At 42.8% G+C, this 21,287-nt stretch overlaps 2 protein-coding genes across 10 annotated transcripts in view; both read left to right on the forward strand.

Moving 5' to 3' along the window:
* dpp7 (dipeptidyl-peptidase 7) lies at window positions 1-13,261 on the forward strand. 2 transcript variants are annotated; one of them, XM_029133419.3, is made up of 14 exons: window positions 9-132; window positions 216-272; window positions 5,835-5,940; window positions 6,023-6,162; window positions 6,514-6,677; window positions 7,888-8,023; window positions 8,149-8,230; window positions 8,375-8,541; window positions 10,726-10,786; window positions 10,899-11,017; window positions 11,387-11,543; window positions 12,347-12,411; window positions 12,490-12,560; window positions 12,641-13,261. In XM_029133419.3, the coding sequence occupies exons 1-14, from the start codon at window positions 79-81 to the stop codon at window positions 12,750-12,752; spliced, it is 1,491 nt and encodes a 496-aa protein (XP_028989252.1). In that variant the 5' UTR covers window positions 9-78; the 3' UTR covers window positions 12,753-13,261. The 2 variants fall into 2 exon arrangements, with proteins under 2 accessions (XP_028989253.1, XP_028989252.1); XM_029133420.3 differs by lacking the exon at window positions 216-272 and having other exon boundaries at window positions 1-162.
* Window positions 12,569-21,287, forward strand: part of noxa1 (NADPH oxidase activator 1) — an 18,651-nt gene continuing 9,932 nt past the window's right edge. For 4 of the 8 annotated variants that reach the window (XM_029133413.3, XM_055504390.1, XM_055504389.1 and 1 more), the window contains exons 1-13: window positions 13,932-14,316; window positions 14,586-14,839; window positions 16,925-17,007; window positions 17,199-17,307; window positions 17,984-18,106; window positions 18,426-18,533; window positions 18,817-18,876; window positions 19,120-19,157; window positions 19,250-19,388; window positions 19,994-20,062; window positions 20,250-20,337; window positions 20,520-20,620; window positions 21,046-21,221. In XM_029133413.3, the coding sequence (XP_028989246.1) occupies window positions 14,666-14,839; window positions 16,925-17,007; window positions 17,199-17,307; window positions 17,984-18,106; window positions 18,426-18,533; window positions 18,817-18,876; window positions 19,120-19,157; window positions 19,250-19,388; window positions 19,994-20,062; window positions 20,250-20,337; window positions 20,520-20,620; window positions 21,046-21,221 (1,268 nt within the window). In that variant the 5' untranslated portion in view covers window positions 13,932-14,316; window positions 14,586-14,665. The other 4 variants (XM_029133416.3, XM_029133417.3, XM_029133414.3 and 1 more) reach the window with 4 other exon arrangements.

Consider the following 21,287-nt stretch of genomic DNA (forward strand, 5'->3'; position numbering starts at 1 on the left):
TAATGCACCGAGGAAGAAAGTCGCCATAAACTCCAAGTGGGCTTTATAACGACGCGTAGATTATTTTCCCTGGGTAATATGAGGAGGATATCAGCCTTTGTTACGGTAACATTAGCCGTGTTTTGCGCCGAGGTGCTGAGCGCTCCACCACACAGGCTCCAGGTGACGTTTAAATCACTTTCAGTGTGTTCAGCTAGTTTTTATTTCACTTTCAGAAAGTCTGTCAACAAGCATTGGCTTGTGCTCCGTCCTTTATCAACAGTGACTTCAGAGTAAGTGCCTATCAACGCCGCGATAACCTCACCATTACTAGTACTCTAATTTTATTAGAATGACACTTGTTAGAAATCGCCCACTGAGCTCTGTTTAAACCTAGCCATCGCTATACTTTGTGCGATTGTTATAAACTTTACGGTAACTGCTGAAACTATTGCGAGGAACTATTGGACTCAAGTTAGCGTTAAACGTCAATGGTACTAAAAATAGCCCGTATGGCCCGTATGTAAACGCATTACCTAAGGTACTACAGTATTTACTGTGCCTTTGGAGTAATTCATTACTCAAAGTCTCATATTTTTCCGTAATTTGGTTAATAAAAAAATGCTTTTTCTGTGATTAGTAAATACCGTTTACAGTGCACCTGTTACTAGCTACTAAAATCTAAAATTGCCATGTAATGTCATGTTATTTTATATTATGATTACATTCTACATTTATAGTATATGTAAAAAGTCACTATTGTGATCCGGTTAGTCTCCAAAAATCTAAACCGATCACAATAGTGACGTTTTTACTTGCATCAGGTCATTTACGGTCCGTGCATGAAGTGCAATTCATTATTTATGTCTAAAATTAACATTGAATAACGTATTTTTATACGATGTTTCGTTGTAGTAAGTCGGTAAAACACATTTGCGACGTGCTTCTCCACTTGGAAAAACATATAAGAAAAATGAAAACCAGGGGGCGGGACCAGTCGCCCGACTTTCACAATAAAACACCAAGAGCATTTGAAGCGCAACGTCAACAAACATTTGTGACTCTTGAAGGAGAGTCACAAACGTTTGTTGATGTTACAAACATTTGTGACTTTTGAAGGAGAGTCACAAACATTTGTTGATGTTACGCTTCAAATCGTTTATTCTTATTTCGTTTTCAAAGTGGAGAAAAGGAGAAGGAGTAAATCAGTATATCCTAAATGTGTTTTACCGACTTACGGAAGCAACACAGCATAAAAAGACGTTATTCAGTCTCCATTTTACATATGAATAATGAGTTGCACTTCATGCACGGAACATTTACAGTACTAATATACTGTAAACTATACTAAAAGACAAAAGATGTCATGTCTTGTGATGACATTCGCTGTTCGCGTTTCCGTGGTCAAATTGGCCGTCGCTATACAGTAGTTAAAGTGCGGGCTAATGTTTAGTACATTAGCTGCATTATTGAGTATGCGGTCATTGGGAGGGTTATTTCACACACACACACACACACACACGCACACACATATATATATATATATATATATATATATATATATATATATATATATATATATAATATATAAAAAAACTCCCTTCTCACCCCACGTGGGTGGTCTCATCCACTTTCCAAGCTCGGGTCCTCTACCAGAGGCCAGGAAGCTTGAGGGTTCTGCGCAGTATCCTTGCTGTTCCTAGGACTGCACTTTTCTGGACTGAGATGTCGGATGTTATTCCAGGGATCTGTTGTAGCCATTCCTCCAATTTGGGGGTCACTGCCCCCAGTGCTCCAATCACCACAGGCACCACTGTGGCCTTCACCTTCCAAGCCTTCTCCAGTTCTTCTCTGAGCCCTTGGTATTTCTCTAGTTTCTCATGTTCCTTTTTCCTGATGTTGCCATCGCTTGGTATTGCCACATCCACCACTACGGCTTTCCTCTGCTCTTTATCCACCACCACAATGTCTGGTTGGTTCGCCATTACCATTCTGTCTGTCTGTATCTGGAAGTCCCACAGGATCTTGGCTCGCTCGTTCTCTACCACCTTGGGAGGTGTTTCCCACTTTGACCTTGGGGTTTCCAGTCCATACTCTGCACAGATGTTCCTGTATACTATGCCAGCCACTTGGTTATGGCGTTCCTTGTATGCTTTCCCTGCCAGCATCTTACACCCTGCAGTTATGTGCTGGATCGTCTCAGGGGCCTCTTTGCACAGTCTACACCTTGGGTCTTGTCTGGTGTGGTAGATCTGGGCCTCTATGGCTCTGGTGCTCAGGGCCTGCTCCTGTGCGGCCAGGATGAGTGCCTCTGTGCTGTCCTTCAGCCCAGCCCTTTCAAGCCAATTGGTAGGATTTGTTGAGATCAGCCACTTCAGTTATGTTCCGGTTGTACATCCCGTGTAAGGGCTTGTCCTCCCATGATGGTCCCTCTTCCAGCATCTCATCCTCCGTTCTCCACTGCCTGAGACATTCACTCAGCACGTCATCTGTTGGGGCCTTATCCTTGATGTACTTATGGATCTTGGATGTTTCATCCTGGATAGTGGCTCTCACGCTCACTAGTCCTCGGCCTCCTTCCTTGCGGCTAGCGTACAGTCTCAGGGTGCTGGATTTGGGGTGGAACCCTCCATGCATGGTGAGGAACTTTCATGTCTTAACATCTGTGGTCTGTATCTCTTCCTTTGGCCACCTTATTATTCCCGCAGGGTATCTGATCACTGGCAGGGCGTAGCTGTTTATTGCCTGGGATTTGTTCTTGCCATTGACCTGGCTCCTTAGGACTTGCCTAACTCGTTGGAGGTATTTGGCTGTTGCCGCATTCCTTGTTGCCTGTTCAAGGTTGCCGTTTGCCTGTGGTATTCCAAGGTACTTGTAATTGTCCTCAATGTCTGCTATTGTTCCTTCTGGGAGTGAGACCCCTTCTGTGTGGATTACCTTGCCTCTCTTTGTCACCATCCTCCCACATTTCGCGACCCCGAATGACATCCCGATGTCCGAGCTGTAGATCCTGGTGGTGTGGATCAGTGAGTCGATGTCTCGCTCACTCTTGGCGTACAGCTTGATGTCATCCATGTAGAGGAGGTGACTTATGGTGGCCCCGTTCCGGAGTCGGTATCCATAGCCAGTCTTGTTTATTATTTGGCTGAGGGGGTTCAGACCTATGCAGAACAGCAGTGGGGACAGTGCATCTCCTTGGTATATGCCACATTTGATGGATACTTGGGCAAGTGGCTTCCCATTGGCTTCAAGGGTGGTTCTCCACAACCTCATCGAGTTTGCAATGAAGGCCCTTAGAGTTCTGTTGATGTTGTACAGCTCCAAGCATTCAGTGATCCATGTGTGTGGCATTGAGTCATAGGCTTTCTTGTAGTCGATCCAGGCTGTGCACAGGTTGGTGTGTCGCACTCTGCAGTCTTGGGCGACTGTTCTGTCAACCAGGAGATGGTGTTTGGCTCCTCTGGTATCCTTACTAATGCCCTTCTGTGCTTCGCTCATGTATTGACCCATGTGTCCACTTATCTTAGCTGCGATGATGCCTGACATGAGCTTCCATGTTGTGGAGAGGCAGGTTATTGGCCGGTAGTTGGATGGGACTGCACCCTTTGAGGGATCCTTCATTATCAGAATCGTTCGCCCTTCGGTTAGCCATTCAGGGTGAGTCCCATCTCTTAGCAGCTGGTTCATTTGTGCTGCCAGGCGCTCATGGATTGCAGTGAGCTTCTTTAGCCAGTAGGCGTGGATCATGTCAGGGCCAGGTGCTGTCCAGTTTTTCATACCTGAGACTCTTTGTTGGATGTCTGCCACTGTGATAGTCACTGGGTTCTGTTCAGGGAGGTTGCTGTGGTCTTCCCTCAGATCCACCAGCCACTGTGCATCGTTGTTGTGTGATGCCTCCCTTTCCCATATGCCTTTCCAGTACTGTTCAGTTTCCAGCCTTGGTGGGTCTGCTCTGCTGTTATTACCCTGCCATTGAGAGTACACTTTCGCAGGTTGTGTTGCGAACAGCCGGTTTATTCGTCTGGCTTCATTGTCTCTGGTGTATCTCTTTAGGCGGCTGGCCAAGGCTTGTAGCCTTTGCTTGGCAGTTTCGAGTGCTTCAGGTATGGTCATCTGGCTGTACCTCTTGGGCATCGGTCTTTTCATTGCACCTCTCTGGGCCTCTGTCATTTGGCTCACTTCCCTCCGAGCTGCCTTGATTTTTGCCTCCAACCTTCGTTTCCATGGTGGGTATTGTTTCTCATGGCTCCCACTGTTGCTCTTATATCCAAGCACCTCTAGGATCACTGATGCTGAAGCGTATATCAGCTCGTTGGTTTCTGTGATTGTTGTGGTAGGGATCACTCTCAATGCTGCATTCACATGTTCCATGAGAGTTTCTGATGGTACTTCACTTAGCCGTTGTAGTGGGGTTCGGGGTTGCCTGTTTAATCTCGCCATGATCTTATCTTTCAGGTCAGTCGCTGCCTCGCTCAGCGTATCTGTGCTCATTGGGGCTTTGTACCCAATTTCCGGTTGGGGAGATGGTGAAACCTCCCCTCTGACCTGGCATCCTGGCTCCCCCTTGCCGTAGCATTTGTGTTGTATCTCGTCAATCTCAAGTTGTGATAGCAGTTGCCGTTTGTGGATGTTGGAACACTGAGCTACTAGTTGTTTCGCAGTCAGTCTTGAATGTGGGTTTCTCCGTTCCCATTCGCCACACATTCTTTTCATGTAACCCCTCTGACTAGGGTTACTTGAGTAGTAGCATTCCAACAGTTCTCTGTTCTCGCATCTTAGCCATTTCTTTCTTGTTCCAGTAGCCCATTTCTCGTCAAGGTGCTCTGGTTCCCCAACACCTGACGCAGACCTTGTTAGACCGGGCGACGTCTGAGCCGGTATCTCATGTGGTTCATTGTCTCTCATGATATGAGGTAAGGCGGTAGCTTGAAGGGTCTTGCCCAAGGACCCACACTGGATGCTTATTTGCCCTAACGGGGATTCGAACCGGGGACCACCCGTATACAAGTCTATTATATTATATATATATTATATAATGCACAGAGTTTGCAATAATAAACAGTAAGAAAGCAGTAATAAACATGCATAAACTTGGGACTTTAATGCTTTATTGTCACTAGAATTGAACAACAGGGTTTTATCCTGCTATACCACGGTGGAAATCTATAGTTTAATTATTTAATGTAATAATCAGTAAAGTATAAAGTAAAAAGCTTGCAAAATGAGGAGCATGAAAACCTTATTTTTGCAGTAGTCAAATTTTCCATCCGTCCGTCCGTCCGTCCGTCCGTCCGTCCGTCCGTCCGTCCGTCCGTCCTGTGTCCATCCATCATGTGTCCATCCATCATGTGTCCATCCATCCATCCGCCCGCGTATCCGGGGCCGGGTCATGGAGGCATAGCTCCCGGGGTCATTCGGGCACACAAACTCCTCCACCACGATAAGGCGGCGGTTCAAGGAGGAGAGTCAAATTTTCTTTTTTTGGATATTAATTATTAAGTAAGAACAGCAGTTTTATGTATTGTAAGTATTTCTTTGTTGATGAAGCTGACCACAAGAGCAGCTGATCACTCAGTAGTAGTAGTAGTAGTAGTAGTAGTAGTAGTAGTCCATGCAGTAACAATGTTTCCCTAATTACCTACAGAGTTAGCAAATTCAAATCCTATATTCTTTTAAACTTTTTTGGAATCAGAAATTTTTGTTTTTTATAGAAAGTACAATCTCAAAAGAAAGTGAGATGAAAGCATTATTGTGCTCTTCTTTTACCAGTCTTCAGGAGTATTACAAGAAATCATAACTTTATTTTAGAAATATTCTGTGTAATATGAGTTCTGCTTTTCATTTTGTATTTTCAGTCAAGAAACCATGGATACATGGAGAAGTATTTCACCCAGACTTTGGATCACTTCAACTTTAACAGCATGGGAAATGGGACGTTTAAACAGCGTTACCTGATCACAGGTAACATAAACTTTTATCAACAACACAAATTTTCCTTTTAAGCAATGCGTAAATGACAATGTTCTGTTCTCATTTCCTCTAGATAAATACTGGAAAAAAAGCTACGGGCCTATTTTCTTCTACACAGGCAATGAGGGAGATATCTGGGAATTTGCTCTCAATTCTGGATTCATCACTGAGTTAGCTGCCCAGCAACAAGCACTCGTTATATTTGCTGAACATGTAAGAACACTTACACAGTCGTTTGTACAGTTATGTGTGTTAATTTAATCAATTGTTGTACAATTGTTTGGTACAGTTATGTACAAAATATTGTGGTCCACAACAGTCAGACGTCCCTGGGCCCCTAGTCAGTACTGATGCTGTGCTGTGATACTGCTGCCACTGTAAAACTCTTCTTTTGCTTTTATTCAGTTGCTGTGCAGAAATTGTTTTAATACAACTTGACTCGCGTACATTATTTGGTCTAGTAATACTAGCATAGCTTGACTTACCTCCTAAAACAGGAGCTTAACATTACTGAAGCCTGGTTGAACTCCTGGCTCGGTGATTACATCTTTTTTTGTCTGACAGCGGTACTATGGAAGATCTCTGCCCTTTGGCAACGACTCTTTCAGCATCCCTCAGATCAGCTTGCTGACTGTGGAGCAGGCTCTTGCTGACTACAGTGTGATGATCACTGAGCTGAAGCAGCAGCTCATAGCCACAGACTGTCCTGTTATCGTGTTTGGTGGCAGGTAAGGGCCCCTTAATAAACCTTGTTTACCCATTCTGCACAAACAGCAGCTGGTTATTGAGATAAATAAACAACTGAGGAGGACATGACATTGCAATTCAAAGTGTTCAGAAAAATCATTAACCAGAAATAATAGTTGTTTATGTTCAGTAGTACAACTAGGTCCCGCCAGCCCAGGCTCACTCTGATTATTCCTATTACATCACCTTTAACTAAAATTAACAGCAGAAATAGATTATTTCAGATACCAAGATACCAGGCAGAAATCCTATTTTTAACAATTAATGTTAGGGAAATTGTTAGTTCCCTTTGTAAATCTTAAATAAAGCAGACACAATCAGTTGAGACCTTCTTCAGGATTTTACTTGCAAGGAGTGAGCAGTTTACAGCAAAGGCAACTTCCTCTCACTGAAGAGAAGACAAGGATTCAGCTCATAATATGTATTGCATTCTGGGAGGTGCATCGTCACACAGAATATTTCCTGCACAAAACAAGCATTGGGCTCATCAGATAAGGATGCTACACACCGGTACTCCCTATTTCTTGCAGAGCAGAAGGGAGAAAACTTCAAGGCTATAGCACAGCTAACAAGGCTTCAGCAAAATATGTTTCAATGATTAAATGCAGTATTTTTCTAACAATTAAGACTTTTGGATGGGATGTTTCCAGAAATGTAGGTGCTTTGTTATCCTTAATCATTAAAGAGCTTCATCTTTATTTGATAGCGGAGATCAACTGTGCCTCTTCTTTCCCAATACACAAAAGCACAAACTGTGTCATTGTGTTTTTTTGCCTTTAGTTTGCAGTCTTGTTATGCACATATTATTTGAGACACAGTTGGATCATTTAAAACAGACACATACAATATACTAAACTGTTGTTTTGGTGACTTATTGTTAGTTCCACAAAATAACAGTAGTAAAGTAAATACAAATAGAAATCTGACATAAAAAACACTCAAACACTAATAATCACTTTACTGTACCTGTTGAGTACGTACGAGTATGTAATAATGTAAGAAATGTACAGTATAGTTATAGTGTAGCTGTTAAACTTCAACAACAAATATAAAATAAATTGTATTAAAATATAATGTAAATATGTTCATAAATATATATTTTTTGACCCATACCAAAAATCAATATTAATAGTTGAATAAATATACATTTCTACGTCACATGTTGATGTCAGTGTGTCCTTATCTTTGCAGTTATGGTGGAATGCTGTCTGTCTACATGAGACTCAAGTATCCCAGTATTGTGGCTGGTGCTCTAGCTGCTAGTGCCCCTATCCTGTCCACCGCTGGCCTTGGAGACTCCAGTCAGTTTTTCAGAGATGTTACAGCTGTAGGTGCATTGATGCAGCCAATCCTTTGTAACATTTGTATTTATTTGGCAGAATATCTGACTGCTCTGAATATCTTAAAGTAATAATACAGGATAGTTAAAGTAATAATCATTGTCTTTCAAAGGATTTTGAGAGTATTAACCCCAAATGTAGAAGTGCTGTGATGGCAGCTTTCCATCAGCTAAAGGAATTAGCTGTACTCCAAGGTAAATCTGTCTAAAAATAATTTTACTCATGAAATTTCATGAAGTCCAACAGTAATATCAGATTATATTGTGATGTTAATGTTGAAACGTAAACAAAGTGACTTTAATGATGCTGAATAAGGAATTAACTGCTGTTCTCACCAGATTACAGTCGCATCCAGTCAGTGTTTGCTCTTTGTCAGACACCTTCCTCTGCTCAGGATGTCCGTCAGCTGAATGGCCTGCTGAGGAATGCTTTCACTCTAATGGCCATGCTGGACTACCCCTACAGCACCCAGTTCATGGGCAGCATGCCAGCAAACCCTGTCAAAGTAAGCAAGTAACAACCAAACAGGCCGGTCTAAAAACCCTCACCTTTCTGAACACATGACCACATGCATTACTTATGTCTTCATATATATATATCTTCAGCAGGATAATCCGTGTATATAATATATGACTTCAATGACTTTACCGATTGAGCTATCCAGAGCGCTATTACCGATTGAGCTATCCAGAGCGCTATTACCGATTGAGATGTATCTATATCTATCTATCTATCTATCTATCTATCTATCTATCTATCTATCTATCTATCTAGATATCTAGATATCTAGATATATAGATATATATTGTCGCCCAAGACTGCAGAGTGCGACACACCAACCTGTGCACAGCCTGGATCGACTACAAGAAAGCCTACGACTCAATGCCACACACATGGATCACTGAATGCTTGGAGCTGTACAACATCAACAGAACTCTAAGGGCCTTCATTGCAAACTCGATGAGGTTGTGGAGAACCACCCTTGAAGCCAATGGAAAGCCACTTGCCCAAGTATCCATCAAATGTGGCATATACCAAGGAGATGCACTGTCCCCACTGCTGTTCTGCATAGGTCTGAACCCCCTCAGCCAAATAATAAACAAGACTGGCTATGGATACCGACTCCGGAACGGGGCCACCATAAGTCACCTCCTCTACATGGATGACATCAAGCTGTACGCTAAGAATGAGCGAGACATCGACTCGCTGATCCACACCACCAGGATCTACAGCTCGGACATCGGGATGTCATTCAGGGTCGCGAAATGTGGGAGGATGGTGACAAAGAGAGGCAAGGTAATCCACACAGAAGGGGTCTCACTCCCAGAAGGAACAATAGCAGACATTGAGGACAATTACAAGTACCTTGGAATACCACAGGCGAACGGCAACCTTGAACAGGCAACAAGGAATGCGGCAACAGCCAAATACCTCCAACGAGTAAGGCAAGTCCTAAGAAGCCAGCTCAATGGCAAGAACAAATCCCGGGCAATAAACAGCTACGCCCTGCCAGTGATCAGATACCCTGCGGGAATAATAAGGTGGCCAAAGGAAGAGATACAGACCACAGATGTTAAGACACGAAAGCTCCTCACCATGCATGGAGGGTTCCACCCCAAATCCAGCACCCTGAGACTGTACGCTAGCCGCAAGAAAGGAGGCCGAGGACTAGTGAGCGTGAGAGCCACTATCCGGGATGAAACATGCAAGATCCATAAGTACATCAAGGATAAGGCCCCGACAGATGACGTGCTGAGTGAATGTCTCAGGCAGTGGAGAACAGAGGATGAGATGCTGGAAGAGGGGCCATCATGGGAGGACAAGCCCTTACACGGGATGTACCACCGGAACATAACTGAAGTGGCTGATCTCAACAAATCCTACCAATGGCTTGAAAGGGCTGGGCTGAAGGACACCACAGAGGCACTCATCCTGGCCGCACAGGAGCAGGCCCTGAGCACCAGAGCCATAGAGGCCCAGATCTACCACACCAGACAAGACACAAGGTGTAGACTGTGCAAAGAGGCCCCTGAGACAGTCCAGCACATAACTGCAGGGTGTAAGATGCTGGCAGGGAAAGCATACATGGAACGCCATAACCAAGTGGCTAGCATAGTATACAGGAACATCTGCGCAGAGTATGGACTGGAAACCCCAAGGTCAAAATGGGAAACACCTCCCAAGGTGGTAGAGAACGAGCGAGCCAAGATCCTGTGGGACTTCCAGATATAGACTGACAGAATGGTAATGGCGAACCAACCAGACATTGTGGTGGTGGATAAAGAGCAGAGGAAAGCCGTAGTGGTGGATGTGGCAATACCAAGCGATGGCAACATCAGGAAAAAGGAACATGAGAAACTAGAGAAATACCAAGGGCTCAGAGAAGAACTGGAGAAGGCTTGGAAGGTGAAGGCCACAGTGGTGCCTGTGGTGATCGGAGCACTGGGGGCTGTGACCCCCAAACTGGAGGAGTGGCTACAACAGATCCCTGGAAAAACATCCGACATCTCAGTCCAGAAAAGTGCAGTCCTAGGAACAACAAGGATACTGCGCAGAACCCTCAAGCTCCCTGGCCTCTGGTAGAGGACCCGAGTTTGGAAAGTGGATGAGACCACCCGTGGAGGGGGAGAATAGAGTGGTGTATATATATATATATATATATATATTGTTGTCTTGTCTTGTTTTGCAGGTGGCTTGTAAAACCATGCTGAATGGATTTAACCTGCTCGCCAACCTTAGGATGACTGCAGGTGAAGAAATAGTGGTATTAAACACTCATGGACAGTTTGAAGATCGATTCCAGGGACAAATGTTTACTCTGAATAACTTGTGATACATAAATGACTGTCTGTCATCATGCAGGGATTGTGTACAATGCAACTGGGCAGCTGAAGTGCTTTGACCAGTACAGTCTCTACGTGGAGTGTGCAGATCCCACTGGATGTGGACTAGGCTTTAATAGCATGGCCTGGGACTACCAGGTACCTAAACATTCTCCAATGTGCACAAACTGGGTTCTAACATTTTAACACAACAGAACGAGGACCAAAGATCTCAGAAAAGTTGCAAGGACTGAGATTAGGTCAGGACAAGAAGTAGATCAGAACTGACTGGACAGTGGACAAGTTAATCCCCAGGCTGGCTTCTACCAAAGAGCTAGTGGCTGAGGTGAAGTGATTAACGGACTGATACACAAAATGGATGCCTATACACAACCCACTGAATAAATAAGTAGATACCATTAAAAAAAAGTCACTACACCATCTGCTATTGTTTAGTTAATAAACGATTAATAAACGGTTCTTCATTTAGGTCATTTCACATTATGATTATCATACTTGTGGTTTCAGGCATGCACAGAAATCAATCTGTGCTATGAGAGCAACAATGTAACGGATATGTTTCCTCCAATGCCTTTCACTGAGAGGGATCGTGAGCTGTATTGCTCCAAGCGCTGGGCTGTGATTCCACGACCGGACTGGCTCAAAATCCAATTCTGGGGTGATGGTAAGTACATCAGACGTGCACTATAGTGTCCTGACATATCACGTTACCTGCTGCAGCAGTGTCATCTAGAAAAGGCAGTAGTCGAATCTTGGCCTTGTTAATATGAGGTAAGTGCTAACGTGTGCAATAGTGATCGAAGGTTCACTGGAAGCAGCTCTGGGCAGGAATGAAACACCTTGGATAGAACGCATCGTACAGGGGGAGGGATCAAAGTTGACAGATTGGCCGATTGCACCCCCTTCCTCGTGTGCTGAGTCCAGGGGCCTCCTCAAACTGATTCGGCCTCTTCCTGTCTGCAGTCGAGATGCAGTAGGTCATGCTATAAAACATGGTTGAGGCCCCCACAGGGTCACAGAAGAGCTTCATAAAAGCTTCATTAGCAATCCCGTTCCCAGGAGACCTTAGTCTGCTTTTGCGTCAGCTAGCTGCATCAAAAACTACCTCTTGACTTTATCATGGCTACTTTTGTCCAGTTGACACCTGCCTTGTTATTTACAGAATTTAATTGTTCTCACTGCTACAGTATGTGGTAATTAAGAGTGATTAGAAGATTCTGGTTTGCTGTCAGTGGTTTTCTCCATCTATTAAACAAGCAATTCATCACAGTCCTTTTGATAACGAGCAGCTCTCAAATAAATATAGAAGATTTATGCCACTTGGTGCAAAAATGCAGTGGATGTACAGTAGCAAAAGAAGAGAAGAAAGGATAGCGAGAAACTTTAATTCTAAAAAGTACACTTTCAGCACAAATTTAAACTAAGAACGAAACAAAGGTTTCCTTGTTCCTTTCTCATTTCTTACAGAACTCTCCACAGCGAGTAACATAATTTTCTCTAATGGAGATCTGGACCCTTGGGCAAATGGAGGGGTAAAAATGAACCATTATGAATACACGTCCCTGAGCTGTGATGCTCTGTGCTGATCTAATCAGCTCTCTGCTGCCAAGGTACGCAAGTCCCTGACGTCTTCGCTGGTCGCTATCAACATTCATGGGGGAGCTCATCACCTGGACCTGAGGTACAGCAACCAGTAGACACTACACAGTAAGTCCCTTTATCTGACAGACCAGAACCTGATAATATGGTCTGTCTTCATAGAGGATCTAATGAAGCTGATCCAGCGTCAGTCATCAACGCTAGGAGGACAGAAGCAGACCTCATATCACACTGGGTGGAGAAGGAGAGGGCAGCGTTAACAGTTCTCTTGTAACAGACAGTGAATGAACATCAATTCGTATAATGACTGTTCTGATTTAAAACATAGATAATCATTTATAAATAAATGGCAGTAGTTGTTCTATGTTGATTTGAACAAAAACAAACCTATAGACCTGCTTGAAACAATTAAAAAAGGGAAAAAATGTAGAGAATGTGAATTGTATCATTTGAAAGTATTATTAAGTAATTTTTTTTGCAGTTAGTAAAAAGGGTTGAATTGAAACATAGTTTGAAGCAGGTGACAGGTTGGTAGTAGAGTAGAAGCATAAACTGTCTATACTTTACGACCAGGCTTAAAACCTTAAACTTGAACCGATATTTAGAGATGCTTCAGGTTACAATAATACTACTACTAATACTACTCAGTTAGTGGTCCAACCGTCCTGTCTGTGTGTGTACAGTATTGATGTTCTTTTCTCTCTTCTGTATATTTCACTCCAACCAGTCAAGGCAGATACTGTATTCGGAATTGAATACATGACTCAAATCACAGAAACCAAATCAATGTTTGTGTGGGTGTCCAGTACAGTACAAGCAGGGTTCTGGCTTAAACAGTCTGGGTAGGAAAAACTGGGGAAATAGGGAAGCAATATAAGACGTGGCGGGAACCCCTGGAGCAGGGGTCGCCCTCGTAGGCCGGGTCCCTGCTGGGGACATTAGCTGTTGTTTGACAACAGATCGAGGATACCTGATTGAGGTAAGGAGTAAGCTCTGGGGCAGGAAGAGTTGAAAAAACAGCAAGGGATTGGGTTGAGTTTAACACTCTTGCCTTCTTCGGATAATTTGTAAAAGAAATCTTTGCATCAAAAAAGATAAAAACTTAACATAAGGATTAAACTGACCCTTCTTTTTAAATAAAGCAGTGTTACAGGGACTAGCTCACACAGAGGCCCTGCCCACGTCAGCACAGCCTGTGGCAGGTGGGGCAGCGGCTGTAGAATGACTGAACCAGCAGAACAGGTTGACCTAGATTCTTTCACCCATAGATTGTTTTGTTTTTGAAACACGACCATTCAAACACTAATGTTGCTTTGCTGTAAAAGCTGTGACTTCTTGGAAACAGTGTACTTTACTTGACTTCTTTCCTTAAATGCTTCCTTGTAAACTTGTAACAAAGGTCAATGTGAAACACCACCTTCGAACCCTGACAATGATTCAACTTAGTCATCAGACACGCCACCACTGCACTACAGGCCATGTTTCATCCGTTTATAACAGCTGTGTTTTTACAGTCATAACAGAGCATTATCATGAGATGATGAAACTCTTTAATAACGTACTCACTGGGCCACTTTTCTGTAACTGTGAAGTTGATGATGAAATACCTGCACGTAGCATATGCTGTACAAAGTCCCGTCAATAGATGATGATTGGTCCTCATAAAGGTATTGGGACAGAGATGCTTTGTGATAGGTGGATTCCCCAGGGGAGGAATGTGGATGGAAAACTTCCTCATAGCCAATGGGTGGAGATACTGGAGGAGGCTGTTAGTAGACTCTGACTTTCCTCCTGGCATCAGACAGCGAGCAGCATATTTTGGCTCAACGGTATCTAAAGTAAGCATTCTGCTGGTTTTATGAACTAGACAACACAGTTCTAGTAAAACTTGGGTATTCATGTTAACATGATTCTCTTTTCTGCTTCTATGTTTTTTTTTTATTATTGAACAAAGCTAAAATTATAGTAAATTATAGATATCTGTTGTGAATTTTAGTTTTGTATGTACTTTGTGTGTTCTTTGTAACTGACTTACCGTGAATGTTTACCCTCACATTGTCTTAGATTAGATGTCATTTAATCTCCTTTGTTCTTCTTCTATTTACAGCAAATATCAGAATAAGCAGCAAGTCCCCAAAAGCCAAAGCACAGTCTACTTTGTGTGTTCTATCTTGTGGGACTTTCAGTATGCTGTACACAGAGCTATTGAAGCTGTGGGATGAGTCAGTGCAGGCCGTGGATGCCAAGGACTGGCACAAAGCCCTGAACAAACTGGAACAGATAAGAGAACCCACATCTCGCATTCTGTTTAATGCTGCCTCAGTTAATGTGGCCCTGGGGCAGCTGGACCAAGCCCTCAAGGTTGGTTTCACGTGCACTATGCTTAAAACTGACTTTGAAAAAAAACATTTAGCTGTCATATATAATAAATAAACGTCTAAGTGTTATTTTACTTTATCCTCATATAATTTCTTTTTTAGAATGGCTTATGTATTTCATAATGCACCTTTTAACACAGAGACCAGTGGACCTACATGGGTTTCACTGGACTTCCAGTCAAGCTAGCAACGTGCGCTGGGTCAAAATGCCAGGCGGCCAGTAAGCTCTGCTTGTTTTAGCAGGTCTAATTTACCAGCTGTCTCAGAAATAATTCTCTCTTAAAGTATGTATGTAAGATAATGACTGAAGACTGTTTTAAGGTCAAAAGTCAGCCTGATTGTTAATACTGGAGCACTCTACAGTATAGTATGGGCAGGACATACAGAAGTAATTAAATTTTGTTTCTCTCTAACCCGATACATACATGTATGTGCAACAGTTAAATAGAAAGAGGAGCAGTATTACTATGTGTATGTAAATATAAATATATTAGAATTTTAGTGCATTAGTAATTTCCCCATTGCAGGACAATGAAGATTTTCTATATACAGTAACTATACATACTCGTACATACTACATCCAGTCAATTTAACTTTATCTATAAAAGCACTTTAAAATAAACGCAGTTATGCACACTTAAAATAAATATACAATATCTAAAACAGCAGACACAGTAAGATACAAATGAAATAAAGGTAGACAAATGTAAAGCAAAGATAAAAGCAATAAACTGGAAAAACGGTAAATGTCAAAATCACACTGAGTTAAAACGTCAAAGAAAGTGTTTTAAGACTTAAAAACATGAAGAGAGTCAGCATGTTTAATTTATAATGGCAACTCATTCCATAGTTTTGGGCTAATCAAAGAGAATGCTCTGTCTCCTAGCAGCAGTCTGAGCATGGAGCTCCAGACTTCCCTCTCCCCGGATACTTCCTCCAGCTCCTCCAGTGGGATCCCAGGTCAGCTGAGAGACGTAGTCCCTCCAGCGTGTTCTGGGTCTTCCCCAGGGCCTCCTACTGGTGGGACATGCCCTGAACACCTCCTCAGGGAGGCGTCCAGAAGGCATCTGAAACAGATGTCTGAGCCACCTCAGCTAGCCCCTCTTGTGGGGAGGAGCAGGAACTCTACTACGAGCTCCTCACCCTGTCTCTAGGGGAGCGCCCAGCCACTCTGCGAAGGAAGATAATTTTGGCCACTTGTGTCCGTGACCTTGCCCTTTCGGTCATGACCCAAAGCTCATGGCCATACAGTAGGTGAGGGTAGGAACGTAGATTGGCCAGTAAATTGAGAGCTTCGCCTTTCGGCTCCACTCTGTTTTCAACACAACCTGTACACCAACCGCATTACTGCAGCCGCCCCACCAATCTGTCTGTCAATCTCTTGCTTCTTCCTTCCCTCATTAACCAGACCACAAGATACTTTAACTCCCCCACTTGGGGCAGGTTGAGAACCAAGGTTTCAGACTTGGAAGAACTGATTCTCATCCCAGGCACTTCACACTCAGATGCAAACCGCCACAGCGCATGCTGGAGATCCTGGCTCGATGAAGCCAACAGGATGTCATCTGCAAGAAGCAGAGACAATCCTGTGGTCCCTAAACCAGACCCCCACCGGCGCCTGGCTACACCAAGAAATTCTGTCCAAAAAAAAAAAAAATAAAAATAAATAATGAACAGAACCGGTGACAAAGGGCAGCCCTGCTGAAGTCCAACATGCACCGGGAACAGGTCTGACTTACTGGTGGCAGTGCGAACCAAGCTTCTGTTATACAGAGACCGGATAGCCCTTAGCAAGGAGCCTTGTACTCCATACTCCGGAGCACCCCCCTACCGAATGCTACGAGGATCGCGGACTAATGCCTTCTCTAAGCCCACAAAACACATGTAGAGTGGTTGGGCAAACCACCACGAGCCCCCCACGAGAGGGTATAGAGCTTGTCCAGCAGTCTACAACTAGGTCGAAAGCCACATTGTTTCTCCTGAGGTTCGGCTATAGGCCCAATTCTTCTCAATTTGTGTCCAGTCTAAGTTTGTATTCTCTGTCTTTTGTCTTGTCTTTTGTGTAAAGTCTTTAGACCTCACCATTGCAAAGGATGAACGACTTGCTGTTGGCTTCTTTCAGAGAGCAGCAGTTATGATGCAGATCAATAGGTAAGAGGAAGTTACTCTTCCAACTTTCTACACAAAATCAAAGCGTTACATACTTTCTAATCTTAACTTTGATTCACAAGCTTGGGGATATTTAGAACTCCTAGATAGCCTCAACTCAGAGTCAGGGCTGGTTTACAGTTGTTACTCAGAGTGTTACATTCAAACATGTCTGTGAATTGTAATCTGTGCAGGTTGGAGGAGGCTCTTTCAGACTGTATATGGGCACAGAAGCATATGCGAGAAAACATGGTCATTGACTACAAACAGCTGGGCCTGCACTTCAAACTACACAACTGGCAGGTCAGACATTAGAAATCAGATAAAGGAAACATCCTCTCCACTGTCAAAGCTTGTCTAATCACTGATAGGTTAGACGCCAAATAATAACAATTTACTGTTATGAGTCACTATTTTAGATGGTGAATTGAGACTGTGAGTGTTGTGGGCAGTGTCAGAGCCAGAAAAAAATCTGACAATGTATAGTGAACGTAAGGTACAACACAAAACAAAAGAAAAAATAAATAAATAAACAAAGGACTTGACATTCACTACAGTTTTAAAGAAATTATTATTAACAACCACAGGACTTTACTTTCGTTTAACACATGGCTATACTTTAAGTATATGGGTGTCGAAGCGTGATTAATATTGTTTGACTATGGTCTAAGACACTAAGCACATGGAAAACACTGGTTTCCCACAAGACATGGCTAAGGCTAGTAAATTACAAGGCTCATAGTGTATAGCATAGTGTACCAAATCTGAAAAAACAACTGCAGCATGAGTTATTCAGAAAGTCTCTCTCTAGCAGGAGCGGCATGGCTGGGAGTAAGCCTTTATGAGATGGCAGAAGTGGGTGTGGCTATGAAGTGAGAGTGGAGGCTGACAGAGCAACACTTACGCAGCAGTTCAAGGACAAATGGCACCACTGTAAAACAATATGAATGACCATGCATTATTGCAATGTCTCCCTTAGGTTTTATATAACGCAGCAGCTGTGTACTGTCGGATGGGCCAATGGGACGACGCAAGGGCAGTTCTGCAGTCAGTTTCTCAGGAGAAAGGCGTAAATATAAAAGTGGCCCTGGACAGCATCTTGGTGAGGACGACACATTTGGTGGCATCTTTCCAGAACGGGAATTGTTTTTTGTATTTTTCCTTTTTATTATCATTAGAAAGGTGAAGACATTAACCCTACATCCAACCATCATGTCTTTCTATTGTAGGCTTGGTTTTCATTCACACTTTTATTTATGCAGATGGATTCTTTAGTAGCAACTCACATCAAAAGCCTAGAAATGAAAATGAAATATTTCTGTTATTATTCATTAGTAATTTTAGCATAAAAATGACAAATGGGGAAGTCAGTGCATCACACCCCATTAATAACAACTTACTGTGTTTAAATCGGGACACAGAAAAGGGAGGTCCTGGCTCCTCTTCTTGTTCCTGAGGGGAAGGTATTTCGTCCCAGGAAACAGGATGTGGAACAGCTGCAGCAGAGAGACTTCCTGGGCAAAGCGAAGGTAGATAAGCAATGAGTCGTGGCACACTCATACATGTATATAATAAATTTATAAAATATGATGCAGTGTTACATTGCACACTGTGATTTTGACTTAAATAGAACAAAAGAAAGGACTGTGATACAGTCACAGTCAGTGACTGTGTGTTATACTTCACAGGTTCTAATATTAATTAAGCAGAAATGGATGTGATTAAAATAGTATGGTTTAATGAAGCGTTAAAATAGAGAATTGAAGAAATAATTTATACTGTAGGTTTAAGAAAAATGTGTTGTACTTTCAGGTTATTTCTTCCACAATTCCTTATGATGATTTTGGAGGATTTGAACCTCTGAGGTTACAGGTAAGACTGGGAAGAGATTTATGTAGAAGAGATCACAGAAACTTTGGGATAGTTTGAGATAAACACTGGCATTTACTGTTTTACTTAATGCAGATAAAAATAAAATGCAGAACACAGTTATTTGCTTTGTTTAAATGATTGATGAAATAATGAGTTTATACATTGTATTACTTTATATGTAACACCACATTGATCTAATCGCCAATATATATATGAATGAACAGCTTGTCTTTCTCTATACAGAAGCCCGGCTTCTATGAGCCCAAGGTTGATGGAGCTCAGTGAGTATTACCACTATTCCATTACATTCCATTCCATTCCAACGGGTTCAAAGTATCACCATATCTTTTCTTTTTATCACTTATCCCTTCAGGGATTCCCGATACATGCGCATACAGGTCCCTTACATGGCGAGGGGTCCAGACCAGCTGACTGTGCCTGGAGGGGCGGTGGTGTTTTTATTTGGAAAGGAGGACAGAGATGGGATGGCAACTGTTATATACGATGGAAAGGTAAAAGGGAAGAGACAGTTAATGAGTCGAACTCGCACAATAAACTGAGTAGACTGAGATAATTTCACAGGTTAAAACCTTTTGTACCCCAAGCCTATTTTCTAGAAAATGGGTATTGGTATATTCAAATGAGTTTATCCCTTAACCACAATGTCTTTTTGAATGAAATTATCTTTATAATATGGGGGCACTTGTAAGATGTGATATGAGGTGTAAAAATTAGTGTAAGCGTTACTGATGTGCTAAAATATGTCATTTACCCCTCCCCCCAACAGCCATCTAGGCAATGTAAAGGGAGGTGTCATTAGGAGCTGGAGTTGTTGCCATGCTATTGGCCGATCACCACCAACAAGGGATTGAACGCACTGCCTGTCAGTCAAAATCAATTAAGCGTCGTCATAATGAAAATCTGGTGCTGTTTTTAATCAATACCAAGTACTGGTACTTCGGTACCAACGTTGGCACTGGGGGCCCGGTAAAAGACTGGGGGTCTTCTGCTTTCGTGCCATTTCTGTAATATTGTCCGGGTATTCTGTTCTATATTGTCTACTCTTAACCAGGATACGATCGTATATGAATAAAGTGAACGTTTGTTTTTTTTACAGAGAGGGCTTCTGCCAGTGTCTCTGCTTGAATCTGCAGATGTAAAGACCTGCAAAGGCAGAAAGGAAAATGTACGTAATATATTTATGTCTTCTGCCATGTTTTACAACGTATAAAGTAGCAGCACTTACACAGGTATATCAATACTAAGCATTCAGTGTAACTGTCAAACAACACTTAAAAATGTTAAATTCCTACATCTTCTTCTGTTGATCATAATAAAAAATTTAACTATAGAATCTAATCCATCTCATGCAGAGATTACCCAGTGGAATTCCACTCCCTCCAGAACTCAAACCACCGGCCCGTCCAAAGGTTCAGCTTGGTTCTGCAGCACCTCCTCAGGGTAAATCAGGAACACACACCCCTCCATAGAACACATAGCTTTGTTCTACAGTACACACCTCTGTGGTCGCTTCCATGTAGGAGTGAAAGGTGAAGGGACTGGAGCACTAATGACTAAGAATAGCTTTAACATGGACTGACTGATCAATTGCTGAGTTTGTATCTGACCTGTTTTTCCTTCAGTACATTATACGTCAGACACGCCACCTCCATCCTACAAGAACGCCACCCGCACCCTACCGTCAGCATCAGAGCCTGGTACAAGCACTGCTGACGCTGAACAGGTACTGTACATGTAGATTTGTCTGTTCAAACTCAGCACTCACGTCCTTGTGCATCCTCTGTTCCTGTTTGCTTTCTGATAGCTGATTCTGAGTAGGTCCCTGTGATGTCCTGCAGGATGAGGTTGCCAACATTTTGGTGTTTCTACATCTGAAATGATGAATTGTATTAAATGGTGTCAATCCTTCCAACAGAACATTGTGCCTCTCTTAGATACTAAATAAAAACCAAACCAGAACGATGTTGATAAACCTGTGGACAATGACAGTGGACAATGATTGACAAGTTGAATTACAGTAGGGTCAAGGTCGTGCGATGGAAATGTAAATGTTCTGATTGAGATTTACTGGCTCTACAAGGCATTGCTAGTAATGTTTTTAGTAGTGTACAGTATATATTTATATATGGTTCCTTTTTACAATACTAGACTCCTTATCCTCAGAACATCCGATCAGCCCAGGAGGCAGAGGCAGGATCTGTAGTGGTGAAGGTCCACTACGTCTACACTGTGGCGCTGTCTGTTTCTGTGAATAAGCCTTACAGTGAACTGAAAGAGGAATTAGCGCAGAGGTTTGGACAGCCTGCGTCACACCTCCGCCTCCGGTGACTGCTCACCTCTCAATCACTTCAGTTCATCATGCTCAATGTGGTTTTACCTTGGAGTTGCCC

This window comes from Betta splendens, chromosome 19 (genome assembly GCF_900634795.4).
Source record: "Betta splendens chromosome 19, fBetSpl5.4, whole genome shotgun sequence".
Lineage (NCBI taxonomy): Eukaryota > Metazoa > Chordata > Actinopteri > Anabantiformes > Osphronemidae > Betta > Betta splendens.

What these genes read in the sequence shown, in the direction of transcription:
- dpp7 (XM_029133419.3), top strand. Translation starts at nt 79, where the DNA reads ATGAGGAGGATATCAGCCTTTGTTACGGTAACATTAGCCGTGTTTTGC. An exon ending in GGAATTAGCTGTACTCCAAG is followed by an intron (nt 8,231 to 8,374) that starts GTAAATCTGTCT and finishes TGTTCTCACCAG; the next exon opens with ATTACAGTCGCATCCAGTCA. An exon ending in GCATGGCCTGGGACTACCAG is followed by an intron (nt 11,018 to 11,386) that starts GTACCTAAACAT and finishes TTGTGGTTTCAG; the next exon opens with GCATGCACAGAAATCAATCT.